This window comes from Lagenorhynchus albirostris, chromosome 9 (genome assembly GCF_949774975.1).
Source record: "Lagenorhynchus albirostris chromosome 9, mLagAlb1.1, whole genome shotgun sequence".
NCBI lineage: Eukaryota > Metazoa > Chordata > Mammalia > Artiodactyla > Delphinidae > Lagenorhynchus > Lagenorhynchus albirostris.
This window is the reverse complement of record NC_083103.1, coordinates 94,160,114-94,181,917: the sequence shown is the minus strand read 5'-3', so window position 1 is coordinate 94,181,917 and position 21,804 is coordinate 94,160,114. Positions and strand designations below refer to the sequence as shown.

At 47.8% G+C, this 21,804-nt stretch overlaps 1 protein-coding gene across 1 annotated transcript in view; it reads left to right on the top strand.

The window, feature by feature from the left end:
* SMIM35 (small integral membrane protein 35) overlaps window positions 1–20,321 on the top strand; it is a 115,123-nt gene extending 94,802 nt beyond the window's left edge. Inside the window, 4 exon segments of the mRNA XM_060160893.1 lie at window positions 9,744–9,777; window positions 10,466–10,509; window positions 10,512–10,587; window positions 19,218–20,321. Coding sequence (XP_060016876.1) covers window positions 9,744–9,777; window positions 10,466–10,509; window positions 10,512–10,552 — 119 coding nt within the window. The 3' untranslated portion in view covers window positions 10,553–10,587; window positions 19,218–20,321.
* Window positions 20,322–21,804: the final 1,483 nt, after the last annotated feature.

Here is a 21,804-nt window from a genome sequence, read left to right as displayed (position 1 = left end):
TCCCTGAATAATTTGAGAGTAAGTTATTGACCTAATGCCCTATCACACCTGAATACTCTAGAGTCTGTTCCCTATAAAGACATTTCCCTACATAACCATGATACAATGATCAAAATCAGAAAATTAAATCAATACATTATTTCCATCTAATCCTTAGATTCTTCAAGTTTTGTCAATTGCCCCCATAATGGCTTTTATAGAAAAAGAATCCAATTCAGAATCACAGGTTGCATTTAGTTCTCAGGTCTTTCTAGTCTGCTTCCGTCTGGAACATTTCCTCAATCTTCTCTTGATTTTTATGACTTTTACAGTGGAAGATTGCAGGCCAGCTATTGCGTAAAATGCCCTCAATTCGGGTTTGTATGATGTCTCCGCACTCTGAGGCTTGGGTTCTACGTCTTTGGCAATAATGTCACGGAAGTGACGTTGTGTGCTTCATATTGCGTCGTAGCAGAAGGCACACCGTTTGTGTTTGTGTCATATTGATGATGTTCACTTTGATCACTTGATTATTGTGGTGTTTGCCAGGCTTCCCCTCTGTAAAGTTACTCTTCTTTCTCTTTATTATTATTATTATTATTATTATTATTTTTGGCGGTACGCGGGCCTCTCACTGTTGTGGCCTCTCCCGTTGCGGAGCACAGGCTCTGGACGCGCAGGCTCAGCGGCCATGGCTCACGAGCCCAGCCGCTCCGCGGCATGTGGGATCTTCCCGGACCCCTGCATCGGCAGGCGGACTCTCAACCACTGTGCCACCAGGGAAGCCTTCTCTTTATTATTAAAAGGTATTTTGCGGGGAGGGACTTTGAAACCATGTAAATATGCCATTAGGCACTAAACTTTTTAAAAAATTTATTTGATCAAAGTATAGTTGATTTTCAATGTTGTGTTAATTTCTGCTGTACAGCAAAGTGATTCAGTTATACACACATACATATATATATATATGTACATTCTTTTTCATATTCTTTTCCATTATGCTTTATCACAGGATATTGAACATAGTTCCCTGTGCTATACAGTAGAACCTTGTTTTTTGTCTATTTTATATATAGTAGTTTGCATCTGCTAATCCCAAACTCCCAATCCATCCCTCCCCCACCCACTTCCCCCCTGGCAACCACAAGTCTGTTATCTATGTCTGTGAGTCTGTTTCTACTTCACAGATAAGTTCATTTGTGTCATATTTTAGATTCCACATATAAGTGACATCATATGGTATTTGTATTCCTCTTTCTGACTTCCTTCACTTAATATGATAATCTCTAGGTCCATCCATGTTGCTGCAAATGGCATTATTTCATTCTTTTTTATGGCTGAGTAGTATTCCATTGTTTATATGTAACACATCTTCTTTATCCATTCATTTGTTGATGAACATTTAGGTTGTTTTCATGTCTTGGTTGTTGTGAATAGTGCTGCTATGAACATAGGGGTGCATGTATCTTTTTGAATTATAGTTTTGTCTGGATAACTGTTCAGAAGTGGGATTGCTGGATCATGTGGCAACTCTATTTTTATAAACTTTTAATTAGTTAATTAATATTTGTATGGATTTATGGTTTCTGTTTTATTCAATGTGTTGTTATGTAATGATTTATTCTGATGCTTCAACTATCATGATTTGGCCAATAGAAGCTGGCTTATATGTCTTTTTGACATGTCCCCAGTATTCTTTAGGGCTTTCTTTTTTGGAGATGGGAGACACAAGAAGGTTTTCAAGTTCATCTTGTATTTTCCCCGTCAGTCTGAAATCAGCCCTTTATCCAAAGAGCCCTGGTTTCTTACAGTGAAAAATGGCATTTAGAAGCCAAGATTTTGGTGGTAGATGTGTTCACTGATATTGAGTCATAATTGCTCTCAAGTCCTCTTAGAAGATAGAGCTACATATATACACATCAACATTTATTTCTGTACCTATTTATATATGTAGAAAACGTGAATTCACATTAATAACTCCAATCCAATCTAATACCGCAAGGCTTAGTCTAGGTTGCTCCATTTTTGTATTTGTAATTCCTTTTCCCAATAGTGAGAAATCTGGCTTCCATTTTTCTTAATATATTTACTTTTTGGATGAATCCTCTGTTATAATCAATTCCTATCTCTGCTGCTCCCCTCTCCAGCACTGATACCCTTATCACCCTGCTTGGTACCTGACATCCCATGTTTGACTACCTTCCTCTTTCCTCTTTTACCTGACTCCTCATACCAGGCATCCCCTCCTCATGGACATCTTCCTCACCCCACGTGGAATCAGACACCTTGCATTAAACAGCTCTCCACCACAGACACCCTCTTCATCTTGCTCAGGGCCATTCTGGTGCCATTCTCCCCACCAACTGCAGTTGGGACAAAAAACAGTGATTCTGTTCCTTAAGTTCTTTTATATTTGAGAATGTCTGCCTATTGTCTTTATATTTGATCAATACCTTGGCTGGATAAAATATTTCTGGGGTTTCACTTTTTTCTTTTCCCCTTAGAACTTTGTAGACAATGATCTATTGTCTCCTGGCATTAATTTTCTGTGAAGAAAGCTGAGATCAGCCTAAATTATGTTTCATCACCCTGCCCTTCCCCTAAAAGGTTTTTATATTTCTGCCTGGAAAGTCAGGGTCCAGTAAAGGAAACAGAAACCTTACCAGGTATTTTAACAGAGAGAATTTATTATAGAGAATTGCTACCTAGCTAAGTGATAAGGCAGATAGAGAATACTAAGGTATCATGGAGGTAGCAATTGCAAGAAGAGCTACTACCCGTAGGACTGGGAGAACAAAGTAAAGAACCTGGAACTATTAAAGCATGGAGATTTGAGGAGAACCTCAGACCTTTGGGGGACGGGGCTTTGACTGTCTGATGCTCATGCTTCTGGAGCGGAGGGTAGGGAGTAATGAGACTGGTTTTATGACTTTGGAAAAACTGAAAACTAGACCCAACTGTAGAAGAAACTGCTGGGGTGAAAAAGAAGCAATAGGCGATGTTGACAGTAGTAGGAAATCCACAAGAAGACAACGGGAAGTAGACAGAACTGAGCAAGTCCCTTCTTTATCCTCCAGTCTTTCAGTCTCCCGGTGTCAACCTCTATTGGCAGAACCTCCCCTGTCTGGCAAAGGAGAAATGGGGTCTGCAGAGTCCCAGCTGTAACATCACAAAACTGGATATAGAGGGTGGGCTTGAAGTTGAGAAACAATAGCTTAATAACTGGAACAGCACTTTAATTAGAATGTACATTGATCTTCAGTATTCTGAATCAGTATTTCCTAGAACCTGGTATACACTTAATTGGCAGATGCCATTCCCCACCCCACCCCACCCCCCATTCAGGGAAATTCTCTTTTACTATATATTTGAAAACATTTTCTATTTAATTTATTGGGTTCTCTACCTCAGGATTGCCAATTTTCCTTAGTAGGATTATCTTGGTCTTCCATAAGTATTAGTTTTTCCTCTAATTTCTTTAATCGCTTTGTATTTTTCTTCCCATCCTCTGTGCTTTCCTCAAGTTTTTTCTTTGTTAGTAATTTAGTTTTTAATGATATCTATTCTATTACTTTCTATTTCTATTGAATATATTATCTCCATAAAAATATTATGTGTTCTTCAGTTTGCTTCCTAAATCTTTCTCTTCCTGTAAACTTCCTTTATTTTATTTTTAACATCTTTATTGGAGTATAATTGCTTTGAAATATTGTGTTAGTTTCTGCTGTATAACAAAGTGAATCAGCTATATGTATACATATATCTCCATATCCCCTCCCTCTTGCGCCTCCCTCCCACCCTCCCTATCCCTCCCCTCTAGGTGGTCACAAAGCACCGAGCTGATCTCCCTGTGCTATGCAGCTGCTTCCCACTAGCGATCTATTTTACATTTGGTAGTGTACATATGTCCATGCCACTCTCTCACTTCGTCCCAGCTTACCCTTCCTACTCCCCGTGTCCTCAATTCCGTTCTCTACACCTGCGTCTTTATTCTTGTCCTGCCCCTAGGCTCTTCAGAACAATTTTTTTTGTTTTTTTAGATTCCATATATATGTGTTAGCATACGGTATTTGTTTTTCTCTTTCTGACTTATTTCACTCTGTATGACAGACTCTAGGTCCATCCACCTCACTACAAATAACTCAGTTTTTTCCTTTTTTGGCTGAGTAATACTCCGTTGTATATATGTGCCACATCTTCTTTATCCATTCATCTGTCAATGGACACTTAGGTTGCTTCCATGACATGGCTATTGTAAATAGTGCTAAAGTGAACATTGGGGTGCATGTGTCTTTTTGAATTATGGTTTTCTCTGGGTATATGCCCAGTAGTGGGATTGCTGGATCATATGGTAATTCTATTTTTAGTTGACATAAATCATAGCAAGATCTTTTTTGATCCACCTCCTAGAGTAATGAAATAAGAACAAAAATAAACAAATGGGACCTAATGAAACTTAAAAGCTTTTGCACAGCAAAGGAAACCATAAACAAGATGAAAAGACAACCCTCAGAATGGAGAAAATATTTGCTTTTCAACTACAATCTCTTCAAATATTTTCTCAGTCCCTTTCTTTTTCTCTTTTTCTTCTGGGACCCCTATAATTTGAATGTTGGTGCGTTTAATGTTGTCCCAGAGCTCTCTGAGACTGTCCTCAATTCTTTTCATTCTTTTTTCTTTATTCTGCTCTGTGGTAGTTATTCCCACTATTTTATCTTCCAGGTCACTTATCCGTTCTTCTGCCTCAGTTATTCTGCTATGATTCCTTCTAGAGAATTTTTAATTTCATTTATTGTGTTGTTCATCATTGTTTGTTTGCTCTTTAGTTCTTCTAGGTCCTTGTTAAACATTTCTTGCATTTTCTTCATTCTATTTCCAAGATTTTGGATCATTTTACTATCATTACTCTGAATTCTTTTTCAGGTACACTGCCTATTTCCTCTTCATTTGTTTGGTGTGATGGGTTTTTACCTTGCTCCTTCAACTGCTGTGTGTTTCTCTGTCTTCTCATTTTGCTTAACTTACTGTGTTTGGGGTAGGGCTGCAGGTTTGTAGTTTCTGTTGTTTTTGGTGTCTGACCCCAGTGGCTAAGGTTGGTTCAGTGGGTTGTGTCGGCTTCCTGGTGCGGGGGGGACTGGTGCTTGTGTTCTGGTGGATGAGGCTGGATCTTTTCTTTCTGTTGGGCAGGACTGCGTCCAGTGGTGTGTTTTGAGGTGTCTGTGACCTTATTATGATTTTAGGCAGCCTCTCTGCTAATGGGTGGGGTTGTGTTCCTGTCTTGCTAGTTGTTTGGCATAGGGTGTCCAGCATTGTAGCTTGTTGGTTGTTGAGTGGGGCTGGGTCTTAGCATTGAGATGGAGATCTCTGGGAGAGCTTTCGCTGTTTGATATTACGTGGAGCCGGGAGGTCTCTGGTGCACCAATGTCCTGAACTCGTCTCTCCCACTTCAGAGGCACAGGCCTGACACCCGGCCGGAGCACCAAGACCCTGTCAGCCACACAGCTCAAATGAAAAGGGAGGAAAAAAAAGAAAGAAAGAAAATATAATAAAATTTTAAAAAGTTATTAAAGTAAAAAAATTATTAAAAATAAAAATTAAAAAGTTATATAAAAAGAAAGAAAGAAGAGAGCAACCAAACCAATAAACAAATCCACCAATGATAACATGCGCTAAATACTATACTAAAAACAAAAAGGACAGACAGAACCCTTGGACAAATGGTAAAAGCAAAGCTATGCATATGAAATCACACAAAGAAGCATACACATACACACTCACAAAAAGAGAAAAACGAAAAAAAAATTTATATATATATATAAAAAAAGGAAGAGAGCGGGCTTCCCTGGTGGCGCAGTGGTTGAGAGTCCGCCTGCCGATGCAGGGGACACGGGTTCGTGCCCCGGTCCGGGAAGATCCCACATGCCGCAGAGCGGCTGGGACCGTGAGCCATGGCCGCTGAGCCTGCGCGTCCGGAGCCTGTGCTCCGCAACGGGAGAGGCCACAACAGTGAAAGGCCCGCGTACCGCAAAAAAAAAAAAAAAAAAAAAAAAGGAAGAGAGCAACCAAATCAATAAACAAATCCACCAATGATAATAAACTCTAAATACTAAACTAAGATGAACATAAAACCAGAAACAGATTAGATGCAGAAGGCAAACCCCAAGTCTACAGTTGCTCCCAAAGTCCACCGCCTCAATTTTGGGATGATTCGTTGTCTATTCAGGTATTCCACAGATGCAGGTACCTCAAGTTGATTGTGGAGATTTAATCCGCTGCTCCTGAGGCTGCAGGGAGAGATTTCCGTTTTTCTTCTTTGTTTGCACAGTTCCCGGGGTTCAGCTTTGGATTTGGACCCACCTCTGCATGTAGGTTGCCGGAGGGCGTCTGTTCCCGCCCAGACAGGACGGGGTTCAAGGAGCAGTGGACTGGGGGCTCTGGCTCACTCAGGCCGGGGGAAGGGAGGGGTACGGAGTGCAGGGCGAGCCTGCGGCAGAGGCCGGCATGACGTTGCACCAGCCTGAGGCGCGCCGTGTGTTCTCCCGGGGAAGTTGTCCCTGGATCCCGGGACCCTGGCAGTGGCGGGCTGCACAGGCTCCCCGGAAGGGGGGTGTGGATGGTGACCTGTGCTCGCACACAGGCTTCTTGGTGGCGGCAGCAGCAGCCTTAGCGTCTCATGCCCGTCTCTAGAGGTCGTTTAGGCGGTGCTCTGAATCCCCTCTCCTCGTGCATCCCGAAACAATGGTCTCTTGCCTCTTAGGCAGGTGCAGACTTTTTCCCGGACTCCCTCCCGGCTAACCGTGGCGCACTAGCCCCCTTCAGGCTGTGTTCACTCAGCCACCCCCAGTCCTCTCTCTGGGGTCTGACCTCGCCCGAGCCTCAGCTCCCAGCCCCGCCCGCCCCGGCGGGTGAGCAGACAAGCCTCTCGGGCTGGTGAGTGCTGGTCAGCACCGATCCTCTGTGTGGGAATCTCTCCGCTTTGCCCTCCGCACCCCTGTTGCTGCGCTCTCCTCCGTGGCTCTGAAGCCCGCCCCCCCCCCACTTCTCTACCAGTGAAGGGGCTTCCTAGTGTGTGGAAACCTTTCCTCCTTCACAGCTCCCTCCCACTGTTGCAGGTCCCGTCCCTATTCTTTTGTCTCTGTTTTTCCTTTTTTCTTTTGCCCTGCCCAGGTACGTGGGGAGTTTCTTGCCTTTTGGGAGGTCTGAGGTCTTCTGCCAGCGTTCGGTAGGTGTTCTGTAGGAGTTGTTCCACGTGTAGATGTATTTCTGGTGTATTTATGGGGAGGAAGGTGATCTCCACGTCTTACTCCTCCACCATCTTGAAGGTCTCCCTTACTGGGCTCCTGCTGTCTCTCTGGGGCTCAGTCCAGCTCTCGGATCCCACAACTCTACCTGGGAATTCTGTTGCCTCCCCGGGGCTCCACTTCGATCGGGGAGTAAGGACTTTTTCTCTGTGGCCCATTGACATCTTTTCAATGTTTTCCAGTGCTTTTTTCCCATCTCTCTTACCTCACTTTCTCCCTTCCCCTCCCCCAGGCTGGAAATTTTCCCCTAGTATACTGAGAAGAGTAATCTTGGTTCTGTTCGTCTCTTGTCTATGTTGGGAATCCTTGCCATTTCTCTAAGGGTCTGGGCTTTTGGAATCTAAAAGTAGGAGGAGAGACCCTTTCTCCCTGCATTTGGCTGTCATACTCTCTCAGAGAATAACGTGGCTGCTTTAATGGGAAGAAGGATCAGGGGCATGGGAGAGGGAAAGGCTAGGGTGGGGGAAATTGTGAAATATTTAAGAATACAATTCACTACTTGATGATAATTATGACAACAACAGTAATGATGTAATTAACATCCACTGAACACTTCCTGTATGCCAGGTCCTCTCCCAAGTGCTCTATATATGGCATCTCCACTAATCACCACAACTCCATGTGTGTTCATTATTATGCTTATTTTTCATAAGAGCAAATTGAAGTCTTGCGAGGGACAGGGGTTTGCTCGGGTCCCACATTTTGCAAACGATGGGCATGGGCTTCGCGTGCAAGCCTGCGGTACCAAAGGCTGTGCATAACCTTGCACCTCTGGCCTCTTGGGGACACCTCTGGAGCCTCAAGACACCAAGCCATGGAGATGGGGAATCAGATGATTCTTTCACACTCCTGGCCCCTCATCCAGCAGGAGTGGGGCTGCCCTGCCTCTTCCTTCCCTGCCCCAGCAGGGGTGGGTTGTCTCCATGTGCCCCCATGGGCAGCTTCTCCCTACAAACCTGGTTTCCTGCTCTACTTCTGCTTCAGCACGTTTCCAGTCTCTCTCTCTCTCTCCCTCCCTCTCTTTCGCTCTTTTTCTTGGTTTGCCTTTACAGATAAAATATAAATCTAACCAAGAGCTCATACCACAAACAGGGAAGAAATGATAAGTATAAGCAGCAAACAGAGCCCAGGGGTTAACACCCTGCTACCACATACGAGGGCTTTGTGGGCAGAGGATCAAGGATCTGTGTGTCTCTGCTCTCGGGGGCCCTCCAGGCTGCCCTTCCTGCTTCATGCAGAGGAGAGACGTCCTGGGCTTCTCCCCAAACAGCAGTGCCTTTTTCAACACGGAGAAAGCCTACAGCTTCAGGAAGGCTTCCCAGCTCCAAATTATCTCTACTGTCAGAGGACTGTTACTTTGGAGAAACAAGCTGACTCTAAAAAATCAGGTATCAGACATTCACATCTTAGCATGACTTAGCTGAACTAGCTGGCCAGGATCCAGATTCCTAGGGGACAGTCATTTTGATGGCAGTGGGGAGGGAGGAGAGGACATTTGGAACATGATGCAGTCAGTTGGAGTACGGGGCCGCGAGAGGGCTCAGGCCAGGCGGGGCTGCAAACTCTTCAGCACGGAGTCATGCAAAAATATTTCCTGTGGTGGCCGCGGTGGTTGAAGACTTGGGTGGGTGGCTGAGCGCTTGAGGTGTGTGGGGGGAGCGGGTGGGGCCTTTACTGAGGGAGTGGAGGCTCTTCTCCCCCAGCAAGCAGTCAGCTTCCTTGTCCTTCAGAGCTCACAGGAGTCCACCTCCCAGGCCTGTGCGGGCCACAAGGCTGAGGGTGATGTGCTAGACAGGCCAAGCTCCAGCTGTCTCCTACCCTGGCTCCTAGAGCCTCTCTCGCCTGCCCTCTCTTGGGACTCTCTCCTGAGCTTGCTGATGCTTCAGCCTCACTGGGCGTGTCCTGGAATTTGCTGGGCTGCTCCCAGCTCTGATCCATATCTGCCCTTCCCATAGGACCCAGGAGGACTGGGAGGGCACGCTGGAGTGCCAAGAGGCAGAGGACATCTCCCAGATCTGCAGTTAAGTTCAACAGCTTCCGTGGATGTCTGTTGAGCACCTACTATGTGCCAATGCACAAGCCTAGTATGATTTTTTTTAAAATTACATGCGAAGATGAAATTTTTAGTCTCTCTTTTTTATAGATGAGGATGAGGCTAAAGTCACAGAGTCTGGATTCAAGCCTCCTTCGCAGAGTAATCAGTGCCCCTGATGGAGGGATCCCCAGTGGCAGGATCTATCCTCAGAGACTGGTGGTTCTGTCTGGGAAGAAGGGGTGTACCCATGGGTCTGGGGCAGGAGGGCAGACGCTGAGGGACTGGGAACCTCCCATGGCATCCTGCAGCCCTGCCTAGCCACCCCACACCTTCCAGACAGGGGTGAGGGAGAACTAGATGCTCCCAGAAGAGTGATGGACCGCTCTCCCTGTAGGTACTAACCCTCTCTTTTCTGATTGTCTTTCTAGGGTCTAATTTTGTCTTCAACTTGTACCAAATCCGGTGAGTAGATTCAGGGCAGATCTGGGTGGGATGGGCATGGGGGGTTAGGTATGCTTGAGAAAGAACCAAAGATGGAACTCAAATTCACTGCTCGCCTTCCCTGTGTCCTCCCCATGTCCCTAAACAAACAAGAGAAAAGGAAGGAGCCAGGGTCCATCTAGAAAGTTCCATGAACGAAAACTTGAACATGGACAGGACCATGTAAGATCCAAATGACAGTGCTCCTCTTAGCATCCACCCCTGGGCAGGCACCATCCAACCATCCATTCATTCCTTTATTCATTCACCCATCGTGTATTCGGTAAAGATCTAGTGTAGCAGGTATTGTGGTGTTAGTTTCTAAGGGTACAAAGATAACTGGGCATAGCTTCTGTCTTCAAGCATTTCACTGTCTGTGGTGGACACCTGCCTGATTACAGATAATTTAATCTCAGGCATAAGATGCTGTCAAATGAAGACAATCAGGCCTTCAGGGTGTGGGGTTTGGAAACTCCTCTTGTGATAAGTCATCTCATCTGCTCTTTGTCACATGGCAGCTTCTCATCTGGCCTGAGAGATGGGGTAGCTCTGATTCTGGAAGATAAGCCAGTGAGTCAGTGAGTCACTGCCAGAAGTTCTTCCCATGCTCTGGTCCCAGGGAGAGGTCTTGTTCTCAGCCCCAGTAACTTGATTGGCTCACCTTTCTCAGGAACATGAAGGATCTGGAGATGGGCCCACCCTTCACCATCAGTGGCCGGATGGCGGCTCCATGAAGTTCTCCAACAGGCTGGTCTGACGAGGGAAGCAGCAGCTTTCTGGAGCCCCAGAGACGTGAGTGGAAGGTTGGTGAGCTGAGTGAGTCTGATGTCCCAGTGTGGTCCTCAGATGGTCCAGGCACCCAAGCCTAGCACCAAGGACTGCTTGGAACCCGGAGGTGATTTGGTTCATCCCCCGCCTCCTGGAGAGTGAGTGCTGTAGGGGACGATCTCAGGAATGAAGGCCTGGGGTCGTGCTGTCTCCCACTCCCCACCTCCTGCTAGCCCTGGGCCGCTCCTTTTCCACTTGACCCATGTCCTGCCTTTCTTTCCTGGGGAAGTTCTATTTCTGATCAGATGGAAATTTCTAGAATAGAGCTTTGTATCTCAACCCTTTGCTCTGAGATGAAGATTCCAGATGGCCACCCTCTCCAAGAAGCATTGCTGTAGAGCTTCTGAACTTTCTAAGCCCAGGAGCCATGCCTGTTTCCTGGCTGGCTGACCCTTTGGTCACACCTTTCCTCTCCCGCCTTCAAGCCCATCCCTCTTCACAGCTCAGTTGCTTTCTCTCATCTAAACATTTCCTCCCTCCAGGAGTCCCTCACAGACCCTCAGTTTCTCTCTCATCTCTTCCCCACAGGACCCCACACTCACCTCTTCCGCGTGTTCCTCCCTCTGCCCTGATGTGATGGTTTAGAGGAATCTTTCCCGAGACTCATCTCTTTGTCACTTTCCCTTTTTTTCTTTCTGCAGGAGGAGGCTCCTGGCTCAGCACCTGCCCCTCCCAGCCTCCCCTGCCTCCACCCCTAGGTCTTCAAGGCCTGGCCTGACCCCCTCTTGTGAACACTGAGGAGTTTTCTCTGGGGACACCACCAGCCTGCGGCATGAGAGTCCCCCAGGAGAGTCAGGCCTCTGGGGACAGAGCCTGTGGAGTCATGGTGGCTTTCTCACAGAAACAGAGATGGCCGCGTCCCAGCGAGAAAGGGCTGATTCCCGGGAGGCCTCTGAGCCTGCGGGCGGAGTTCCAGGTGCCCAGCTGGCCGCTGTGGGTGGGGCCTGCTACCTGGGGCATCCCCAGTCACTTCCCTGCAGGACTGACACAAGGGCCAGAAAACCTGTCACATCCTCCATAGGCAAAGTCATGCGGGAGGGAGGGTGATTCCACTTTCAACCTTCCTACCAGAAGCCAAGTTCCCCTAAGGGCTGAAGGCTGAGCTTAGGCCTTGACTCGAACTTGGTTCCGGCACTTTCAGCAAGTCCCCCAACCCCTCATGCCCTCCCACACACATGTCCACCACCGGGGCCTGTTTTCCCTGCTTCTGACCAGCCTTGGTGCCTCCCAAACAATTTTGAGGGCGGTGCTGAGAACGGTCTAGAAACACATTCTTGTTTTTAGCTTCCTGTGATGGGGTGGGCATGGTGTGGCAAGCTCAATCTCCCATGTTCTCCATTTCCCATGCAAGGCCTGCCTTGTGATATGGAAAGTGGACCAGAAATGGTGAGAGTGGGGAAGAGGAACCAAGGTTAGCCTGAGAAAAACAGATCGTGCGCACGGGAAATCAAGAACCAAGTGTAGCTTTGTGACAGGAGAACAGTTTGTTCGTGTGTCATCACTCCTTCCTCCGGTCTGTGCCCTACTGGACCCGAGGTGGGGCCTGAACTGGGATGTCAGCTTAGTAGGTACTTCATGCAGAGTTGTTCAATCCAGAGAGATTGAGTTCCTGGGGCAGCTGTGGATGGAGCAGGGCCTGAGGGGGCCCTGCCACTGCTGAAACTGCAGTTAGAACTACCAGACACTGGTCTCCCTGCCCATGTCCCAGCAACAAGGTGGACAAGATGCAGAAGCCCAGGACCATGATAGGCGAGGAGGAGAGAAGTCATGGTATTTGTCCTCCTATCCTCTCTTTCCTGAGGCCTGGTTTCTTTCTTACTTTGGGTTCTAGCAGATTGCCGAGGAAGGAAGGAAGGAAGGAAGGGAAGGAGGGAGGGAGGGAGGGAGGGAGGGAGGGAGGGAGGGAGGAAGGGAGGGAGGGAGGGAGGAAGGAAGGAAGGAAGGAAGGAAGGAAGGAAGGAAGGAAGGAAGGAAGGAAGGAGAGGGGACTTATAGATGCTATCCCCTTACTTCCCTCCGGGGTCTGGGGTCCATTCTCTCAATGTAGCCAGGCTCCAGCTTAATAAACCAAAGCTCCAGATTTGGAGGTCTTCAGCTGGGCCCTAACTCCTCTATTCCTGAGTAGGTGGGGCTGGGGAAGAGCCCCCCAGTGACTTTAGATCCCTCCCTTCCTTGAAGCCCTATTGCCGGGGAAGGGCTGACTTTGGTGTCCTTCTTCCTTGCATTTCAGTTCTGAGGGCTGAGCCCCATTGCTTAACCCAGGGGGTGTCCAGCCTCAATAAACTCTCAGCTATGCCCTGCTCAGTGTGGATCCTGGGTCTGCAGCCCCGGCAGGACTGTCCTAGGCCCCTGAAAGTGCTCAGAACTCAGCGGCCTTGGGAAAAACAGAAAGGATGGGGCCCAGAGCCCAAGTGGTCTCGGCCCCCGGTTTGGTGACTTCAGGTTAGGAGACAGAGACAGCTGCCGAGGGCTGGGAGAAAGGAGGGTATTTCCTCCATTCTGCTCCTCAGTTGGGAGCAGAACTGAGACTGGGCCACTTCCTCTTTTTGGGTCCTCTGACGCGTTCCCTGTCCTCTCTGCCTCCCCCTCGTTTTCCTGACTTCCGTAGTCTGACCGGCTAGCACGGCTTTCTTTACCCTGGATTCTACATGTTTCCGTTGGGGGCAGATTCCAGCTGATTCAGAAACGATAAGGGAGAGGATGCTGAGAAATCTGGCTTCAAGTCTGGTTGGTGTGGGCATTGGCTGGGCACCCGGACCCATGGCCATGCCAGCAGCGACCCCCCCAGGCCCTCCTTCTCCCCTTAACTATTCCTCATCTCACTGGCCCCAGGAGCCAGGAAGCGGTCACGAGTGTCAGCAGTTCCGTGGCCCTTCCCATGTTCACTGCCACCAGGTTCCTCTTTGGTGTCTTTGCCAGGGCTGCCTTTGCCTAGAATGCCTTCTCCTCCCCACTCCCCCCACCCCCAGCCACATCTAGTCCCCACGGTTGGCTTAAGTCTCATCTTGCCTGTGGCTTCCCTCAGGACTCTAGACTTGAGGTCACCCGATCAGGCAGGGTTACGTCCCACAGGTTTTTTAGTAACTGCTAAAAGTGGAGTCCATAGGCGGGGCTTAATAGATGCCTGCTGAGTGGAGAGAAACACCCAGTTTCTCTGGCCACAGAAGGCTGCCTTGTCCTAGAGAAAGACGCCAAGGTGACATGAGGAAGAGCAGAAACTGCTGATACAATATGCAGTCTGCAGAGTACAACGCATTTCCATGCGTGTTACTGTGTCTTGAACCTTGTAGCAACCTTGTGACGTGGAGATGATTACTGGTCCCATTTTACATATGGAGAGGCTGAGGCTCAGAGAGGTGTATGCTTTGCCTAAGGCTGCACAGCCAGCCACATTGACTGCATTGGAGCCTGAGTAGAATCTGAGGCCTCACAGATGCAACCTGATCTCGGGGCTGTTGGGAGGAGGGTTGAACACTGTAGAACAGGGTCTGGTCTTGACCTGTCCTGCCATGCTGTGTGGCCATGGGCTGTCACTTCACCACCCTGGGCTTCAATTTCAGCATCTGGCCATCGAGGACTGGACTACTTCTCCAAGTTTCCTCTCTTTTACTTGAAGGAGAAAAAGAGTTTCACCTTCTAATCTCTGTACTCTCTGTGTTTAGCACAGCACCTGTCACTTGGTAGGCATTCAATACACAAAAGAGGCAAGTATACTACAAAGTGTAGTTATAACTCTCTAACTCAGGAGGTGGCAGCCGAAAGGTGATGGCTGCAGTTCCCTTAGACCCTGATGGTTTAGGATCCTAAATATTACTCAGTCTTTCTTTGACCTTGGCTAGCTCTGACCAGCTCACGAGACTGGACCATTCCCGACCAAGCCCTTCTTGAGCAGGAAGGTAAAACGCTAACATTTGCTGAACAAAGATCTGTGCAAAGCAGGGACTTCAAATGCACTGTGTCACTTCATCCTCCCAGCCTCACAGGTGAGGCAACAGAGGCTCAGGGTCTGGTGAAATGATTTGCTTAAGGCTAGGCAAGAATGTGTTGTCTTTATAACTCTTGCTCACTTTTAGCCTCTGCCCAAGCTAGCAGCTCCCTGAGCTCCCTGGCCCCCTCGCTCTGGTCTCTAATCTCTTTCCCAGGTCCCCTCGTGTGGTGAGAAGGGCTTCTCAGAAGCCTGGCCTCTTCAGGCCTTGTCCTCAGCCCTGAGCTTCCCACTGACCCATTCCTCATTCTTTCTTTTATTTTTTATATCCCCTTTCACCTCCAAATCATCAAATTCTGTGCATTCTTTAGGTCATCTCAATTTTCACTTCTCCAGAGAAACTTCTTCAACATCTATGGATCTTCTTGTCTTCTGAGTTTTAATTACAAATACTCTCTGGCTACCATAACTTAATTCTTGATCATTCCCTTGTATTTATTCATTCACGCAGTTTCTCTAATAGGCCAGGAACTGTGCTAGGCACTGTGCAGGAATCCAGTCTCTCTTGAGATTAACCTCACTTTCTCCTATTTGATGGGTACTTTTTGCGGCAAAATTCAGATCTTATACTTTTTCTGAGTTCTTTATGGTACCTTGCATGGCTCTGGCCATAGCCAGGAACTCCTCAGGAAATTATGTTGAAAGATTCTTCAGTCTCTTCAGGGAATCTTGGGTGTTGCTTCATCCCTGGTCCAATCCCAGGTGCTCGGAAAACCAAAACTTTCGATTTTCTCTTTCCGTCCTCAATCATGTTCAACCCTTTGATCATCAACTGATACAGATCTGGAGAAAGTGCTCACAGTGACTTTTTCTATTTGAGAGATAATGGCCAAACCCATGAAGTAGCTGGACAGGTGAGGGGGGAGCTCTGCTCTCCTGTAGCTTCCTTTTCAGCTGTAATGACCTTGCTCCATGCCACTGACCACGGATGGAGGGCCCAGTGTCTATGGTGTCCCTCTCTCTGGCCCAGGGTTCTGAGAACCTCACAGTGGGAGTAGATCAGTCTATCATTACTTTTTTAAAGTGCTTAGTGATCAAAAACCATCTAGAAACAGTGATATTTAAGCAGATCTGGTACAAAACAGGAAGCCAGTGGCCTGGTGAATTCTCACACTTGGGGACCAGAAGTGAAAATGTTCTGTCTGCCCAGAGCAGCAACAGGCCAACAAAACAACAGGTGGGGAAGTGCTAGAGATCCTGGTAGACTCCCTGTCTCTTGGATTTTTCCTGCAGAGACATGGGGGTAGTCTCCCCATCCCCAAAGCCTAGGATGAGGTTTCTCATACACAAGCAGGGAGCCGTAGAGAGGCAGAGGGGTGGAAAATGTAAGAAGCCTCATCTTCAGGTCTAGCCCCAGGAGCTGGTGGGTCCCAGGTGCCTTGTTTGTATAAGGCTGCCACTGGACTTAAGGATTCTCAGGCCCCTTCCAGCTGCAAGGCTATTTCAGAGTGTGGGTGACTTCAGTTCCACAGTGCTGGGGGAGGGAGGCACGGAAGGAGGGAGGCAGAGACACCTCTGAGTGTGTGTGTGTGTGTGTGTGTGTGTGTGTGTGTGTGTGTGTGTCCACTGCAGAGGTGAGCCAAGGAAGAGACGGATCGTGTCTTGTCACCGGCTGTATTCCCAGAGGGCCCACCCATGACAGGTGCTCAATGAATGTTTGCTGAAGGGGTGAATGGCTGCATGTTCAATGTTTTCACGGTCCCTTGCCTTGCCTCCTCACCACATCCCCTTGCTCTAGGCTTCCTCTTTAGTCTGTAGCCCTGAGTCCCTCCAACACCTAAGAGCTATAGGGTGAAAACAGCAGAGAAGGGAATAATCATGGTATAATATGATGAAGCCGAGAAGATGACGAGCCTGAAAATAAAATCAAATTTATATCCTGACTGCTTTCATTTCAGATCGGTCTAATGTCTCCCAAGTATACGTTCAGCCTCAGGCTACCATTACCACATTGCCATCTCATATGTGGACATTATACTACTTCACCATCTTTCACATGCTTTTCTCTGTGAGGAAATCCACTCCTTCAGGCATTCATTTATGCATCCAAAAATGTACTGAGCACCTATGCTATATATTAGCCATTGGTTGGGTGTGAAGGATACAGAGAGAAATCAAGAGGAGTCTCTGCTCTCCAAGAGCTCACAGTGAAATGAGCATGGAATGTTGTATGTTCAATGACAGCAGTATGCCCAATGCATTCATGAGAGGAGTCAGATTGAAGATTACTCTCTCCATGTGGCAGATGAGAAGACTGAGGCATGACAAGATTGAGCTGGGTGACGGTAGAACTCAGGTCTCCTGAGTTCCATTCCACTCCTGAGCATTCTGTTCACTCCCTGGGTGTGTTGCCTCTTCCCTTTTGCCCTTGGGGCATCTCCAGACCAGCCACCTTGGCTTGGAAGCTTGTCCATGGATTGGTCCTTTCAGCCTGGGTGGACTGATGGGCACTTCCTCCATGTGAGGAAGTTTTGCTTTCTTCACTCCATTGTATCATGCCACACAGTGCTTGTTCTACTAGATGTGTGGTTTCTTTGCCCCAGGTTTGAACCGTGGGCTCAGATCTTACAATATCTCAAGTTTTGGAAGTCTCCCAACCTCACTTAGCATAATCTAATAAGTCGTGTATTTTACTCCTTTCAGTTTAGTCCAACAAATGTGCATTGAACACTCTAGCTGGACCAAATGGCCCTCCTATGGACCGCTGTGCACATCTCCATCACAGCACGTTCAGCTGATGCTTCTTATGATCCCTTACGTCCTCTTGGCCCCACCCCTGATTCTGGCCAGTTCTGAGTGGGCTCTGACTGACTTTGTGCTAACCAGTCTCTTCTGCAGTGCCCACTGCACATCACTTGCTTTCTGCCCTGGCTCCTTCTGTTCTGGGGGAGCCCATGCAGCCCTGTTCACCAGCAGCCCGAGAGTACAGATGAGTCAACATCTCTGGGGCAAGCCTCAGCCAGTGAAGTTCAGGAGCTGATGGATTAGGACTTCTACTGTCAGTGCTCAGGGGACAGTTGGAAGAGGCCTCTATTATGCTCCAAGAAACATTCCAGTGGGATCAGGGTCCAGTTGCTCTCAGCATGACCAGCCTGATAACATATTCTTGTTTTGGCTTTTCCTTCTCCTGTTCCCTCACCCTTGTTCCCTCTGATTGGCTTCTAAATAAACCACCTGCCCACAATTCCTTGACTCAGGCTCTGCTTCTGGATGGGGCAGTCTAGGCTAAGGCAGCACTTACAGCCTTATATTGTAAGTCTGTGTTCATTTATTTACTTGCTCATTCATTCCTTCAACAAATACAAACTGAAGTTGGGGAATGTAGGAGTGAACAAAAGAGATAAAGTCCCTGTCTTTACAGATCTTATATTTTATTGGGAGAGACAGACTATGAGCAAATAAACACATAAATCGATCATGTCACTTCAGATAATGATAAGTGCTCTGAAGGAAGTAAGCTGGGGATAGAGGGATGAAGTAGAGATGGGGCGGATACTTGGGGAGGGTGGTGAGGAGAGACTTCTTCAAAGAGTCTCCATTTGAGGAGACACGTGAATTAAATGAGGAGGGAATGCAGGATAAGACCTGGGAGGAACAAGGGCAAATGACCTGAGATGGAAATTAGCTTGAAGCAGAGTGGGCAGGGGGAGGCTGCAGCAGGTGTGTCGAGAGAGTGGGCAGATACCAGCTCATCTGGATTTGGACCAAGAGCAAAGGAGAGGGCTTCCAGCAGGGGAATAACATGACCTGAGTCGTATGTTATAAAGATCACGTTGGCTACTGCACTAGAGTAAGTATACTGTACAGATCATGCTGGATTAGACTAACGGAGCCGGAGTGGAAATAGAGGGGCAGGAAGGGGATGAACAGTGGTCCAGGTGAGACATGATAATGGATTTGACCAGGATGATCATGTGGGGGTGGTGACAAGTGGTTGGGTTCACCATCTATTTGGAAGGTGGAGCTGATAGGACCTACCTGATGGATCAGATGTGGGTTGTGAAGGGATGACTCCTGGTTTTTTGTTATGAACAACTGGGTAAATGATGGTGCATTTACTCAGGAGGGGAAGACTGGGGGAGGAATGAGTGTGTGAGGGAGTCAAGAGTTCTGCTGCAGACATATTTTTGAGATGCGTGCTAGACATCTAAATGGAGCTGCTCAGGAGGCAGCAGAGTTAGGGAGAAGTCCTGCTTGGGCGTTTGGAAGTCACCAGCATCCAGATGGCATTTAAAGGTATGGACTGGGTGGTACCATCTAGGAGCAGTGAGGAGAGAAGGGTTGAGTTTAATAGAACAAGCAGCAAATCATCAAGTTATTCTTGAAAGCAGTGACTCTCAGACTTTAATGTATATGGGAATCACCTGCAACTTGATCACCTGGAACTTGTTTATTAAGCAGGTCCCTGGGAACTAGCCTTAGAAATTCTGGGCCTTGAGGAAAAGCTTAGGAAGACAAGTACCCCCAGGTGATTTGAGTGCCCTGGGGGATAGGTAGAGGGGTGCCTAGGATTTGCATGACTAGGTAGCAGGATCCTGAAGAATGTTTCTGTTCTCTGCAGGGCCATCATGAGGACTTAACCTCCACCAGCCCCTCCTTCCTTGTGCAGGTAGAGGTATACAGGTGTGGCACCCACACCCAGACCTTTGCTCGTCATGTACCAATCATCACCAGCACCCCTCCCTGTGCCTACTCCAGAGCTAACCAGCCCCACAGATCAGCTGATTTACTAAAAACCCTCAGCTGCACCCTTGTGATGGGCTGTGATTGTCCAAGGAACAACATGGCACCAATGACAGTGGGGTCTGCAAGACAGGTGCCCAGCGCAGGCATGGCTAAGAGCAGAGGAATGGCAGCCTGCTTTTCCTCTGGTTGGGCGATCATGAGGTGAGTATTTTAACTGTATATTGGCTGCAGAGGAGCTTGGTGGTCTTCTCCATACCTTTGAATGAGAACTTGACCTAAGTGGGTCATAGCACAAACGCTTTCGTATCCGAATCCTCAGCTCTGAGCCCTCACCCAGTGCCAGGCCTGCCTTGCCAACTGCTGGAGGATCGTCTCCTTGGCTGACCTGTCATATCAACTCCAGAGCTCACCATCTCCCCTTTTCCCCCATGCCCATGTCTCCCTTCCACGGCCATATTTCACTTTTCTCATCATCCACATTGAAGTATGATTGGTACCTCTGATTCCTGTTTCTCTCACTCCAGGTTGTCATCAAGTCTTGCCAATTCTCCCTTCACATTGTCTTTTGAATCTGTCACTTCTTCTCTTCCCACTGTCCCTGCTCATTTAATTGGATTATTGTTTAAGCCTCTGTCGTGGACTGAATGTTTGTGGTCCCCCCATTCATATGTCTCATCTAACCCCTAATGTGCTGGTATTAGGAGGTGGGGCCTTTGTGATTAGGGTTAGATGAGGTTGTGAGAGAGGAGCCCTCACAGTGGAAAAAGTATCCTTACAAGAAGAGGGAGAGAAACCAGAGCTCTCTACCACCCCTACCCCCATCCCATCCCACTATGGAAGGAGAAGGAGAAGGGGCCATCATGAATCTTTAGCCTCATCTGCAAGTCAGGAAGAGAGCCCTCACCAAGAAATGAACCTGCCAACACCTCTGGCCTCCAGAACAGTGAGAAATAACTGTGGTGTTGTTGAAGCACGGTATTTTGTTGTAGCAGCCTGAGCTGACTAATACAACCTCCTGTTCAGTTTCTCTGCTGCTTGCCTCCATCTCGTGTGTGGACATTAGTTTCCTTCATGGCACTTATCACTGATTATAGTAATATGTTTGTTAGTCTGTTGAGTAGCTTGGTGATTATCTTCATAAGCAGAGGTGCCCTCCATGAAGCTGTACATCTTTTGTTCACCACTCTGGACCCAGGGCCGAGTGCCATGTTGGGCACGTAGTACATGCTTAATAATGTGTTTCTTGAAGAAATGAAATGCTGACAAGGAATGCCTCCGACAGTTCACCCTGCATTCTGCCTGGTTCCTTCTGACTCATGCCAGGGTGTATTGACCCTGTTGTGTACTGACCAGGGTTATCTTTCTAAAACACAACTTTCACCTCACCCAACCCTTGTCAGTGTTTACTGGGTCCCAGCACCCTTTTTGAATGTTTATGGGAGTGAAAATGAAGTTAAGATCAAGCTGATAGTGAGGTGTGGTGGCTTATCAACAAAAGTGATCATAAATGATTAATCAGAAATTTTTAATTGTGGATTTGCTTTAAAAGAAACCCACGAGCACTACAGGAAATAGATGAGTCATGCCTTCTAGTACCTAGTGTCCTCTAGACTGGGGTTTGATAAAATCAGCCTTAACTGCTAGAACTACCTCACATGGTTACCAGTGTGCTGTCCCAGGTGGACACAGCAAGACCCCCTTCTTTGCCGTTCGTGGGCGGGGCTCAGCGACCCTCCACCTGCACTGCCCTGTGGGCTCCATTCAGTGCAGTGGGTGGGACCATCTCAGGGGTGGTGTGTGTCCTGTGACCGTGTGTGCATTGGGAATGGGTTGGGGAGGGATGGAGATCTTTGGGGAAAGACGAGGCAGACTCTTTGACTATAGCTATTTACAAACTCAGGAAAACAGAGTTCAGTAGAATGCCCACTTCCCATCTCCTTACTAAGAGGAAGTTCCATTAGCTCATAGAAATGCAGAATCACCCATCCTTCAGCTTAGAAAAGCCCTCGAAGGAGGTTTCTCAGTGTAGGAACAAACGGGGCCATCTCTTGGAGACTTTATTCCAAATTCCCAAGAAGCCTGGCAGTGTCTCACTGCTGTTTGGAAGAACTCGCTCAGTTTATCCCATGGCCCTGGCCGTGCTGGGTGGTCAGAAAGCAGCTTAAAAGAGGAGGAGACCCGGCACAAACTCCTACTCCTTCCACATAAGGGAAGCCTGCTGCAAGAGCTCACGTGCTTGGACTCCACTCTCTCCTTTGAACTACTCCATGCTTCCTCTCTTCCATCCAAACTGGCCTCAGTTCCTTGAGAGGGATTCGTCTTACTCTCTGAAACTTCCTATTCATGTCTCAGCCAGGCTTCATCCAACCTGCCCCAGAGGCCTTTCCCTTGGGCGGACGCCATCTCCAACACTCATTTCCAGGAGGAAGTGACCAACCCCATACACCAATTTGACAAGGAGGCCTTCGGGGCAAAAGTCTGAGCAGGTCCCAAACGGTATAAGATTAGTC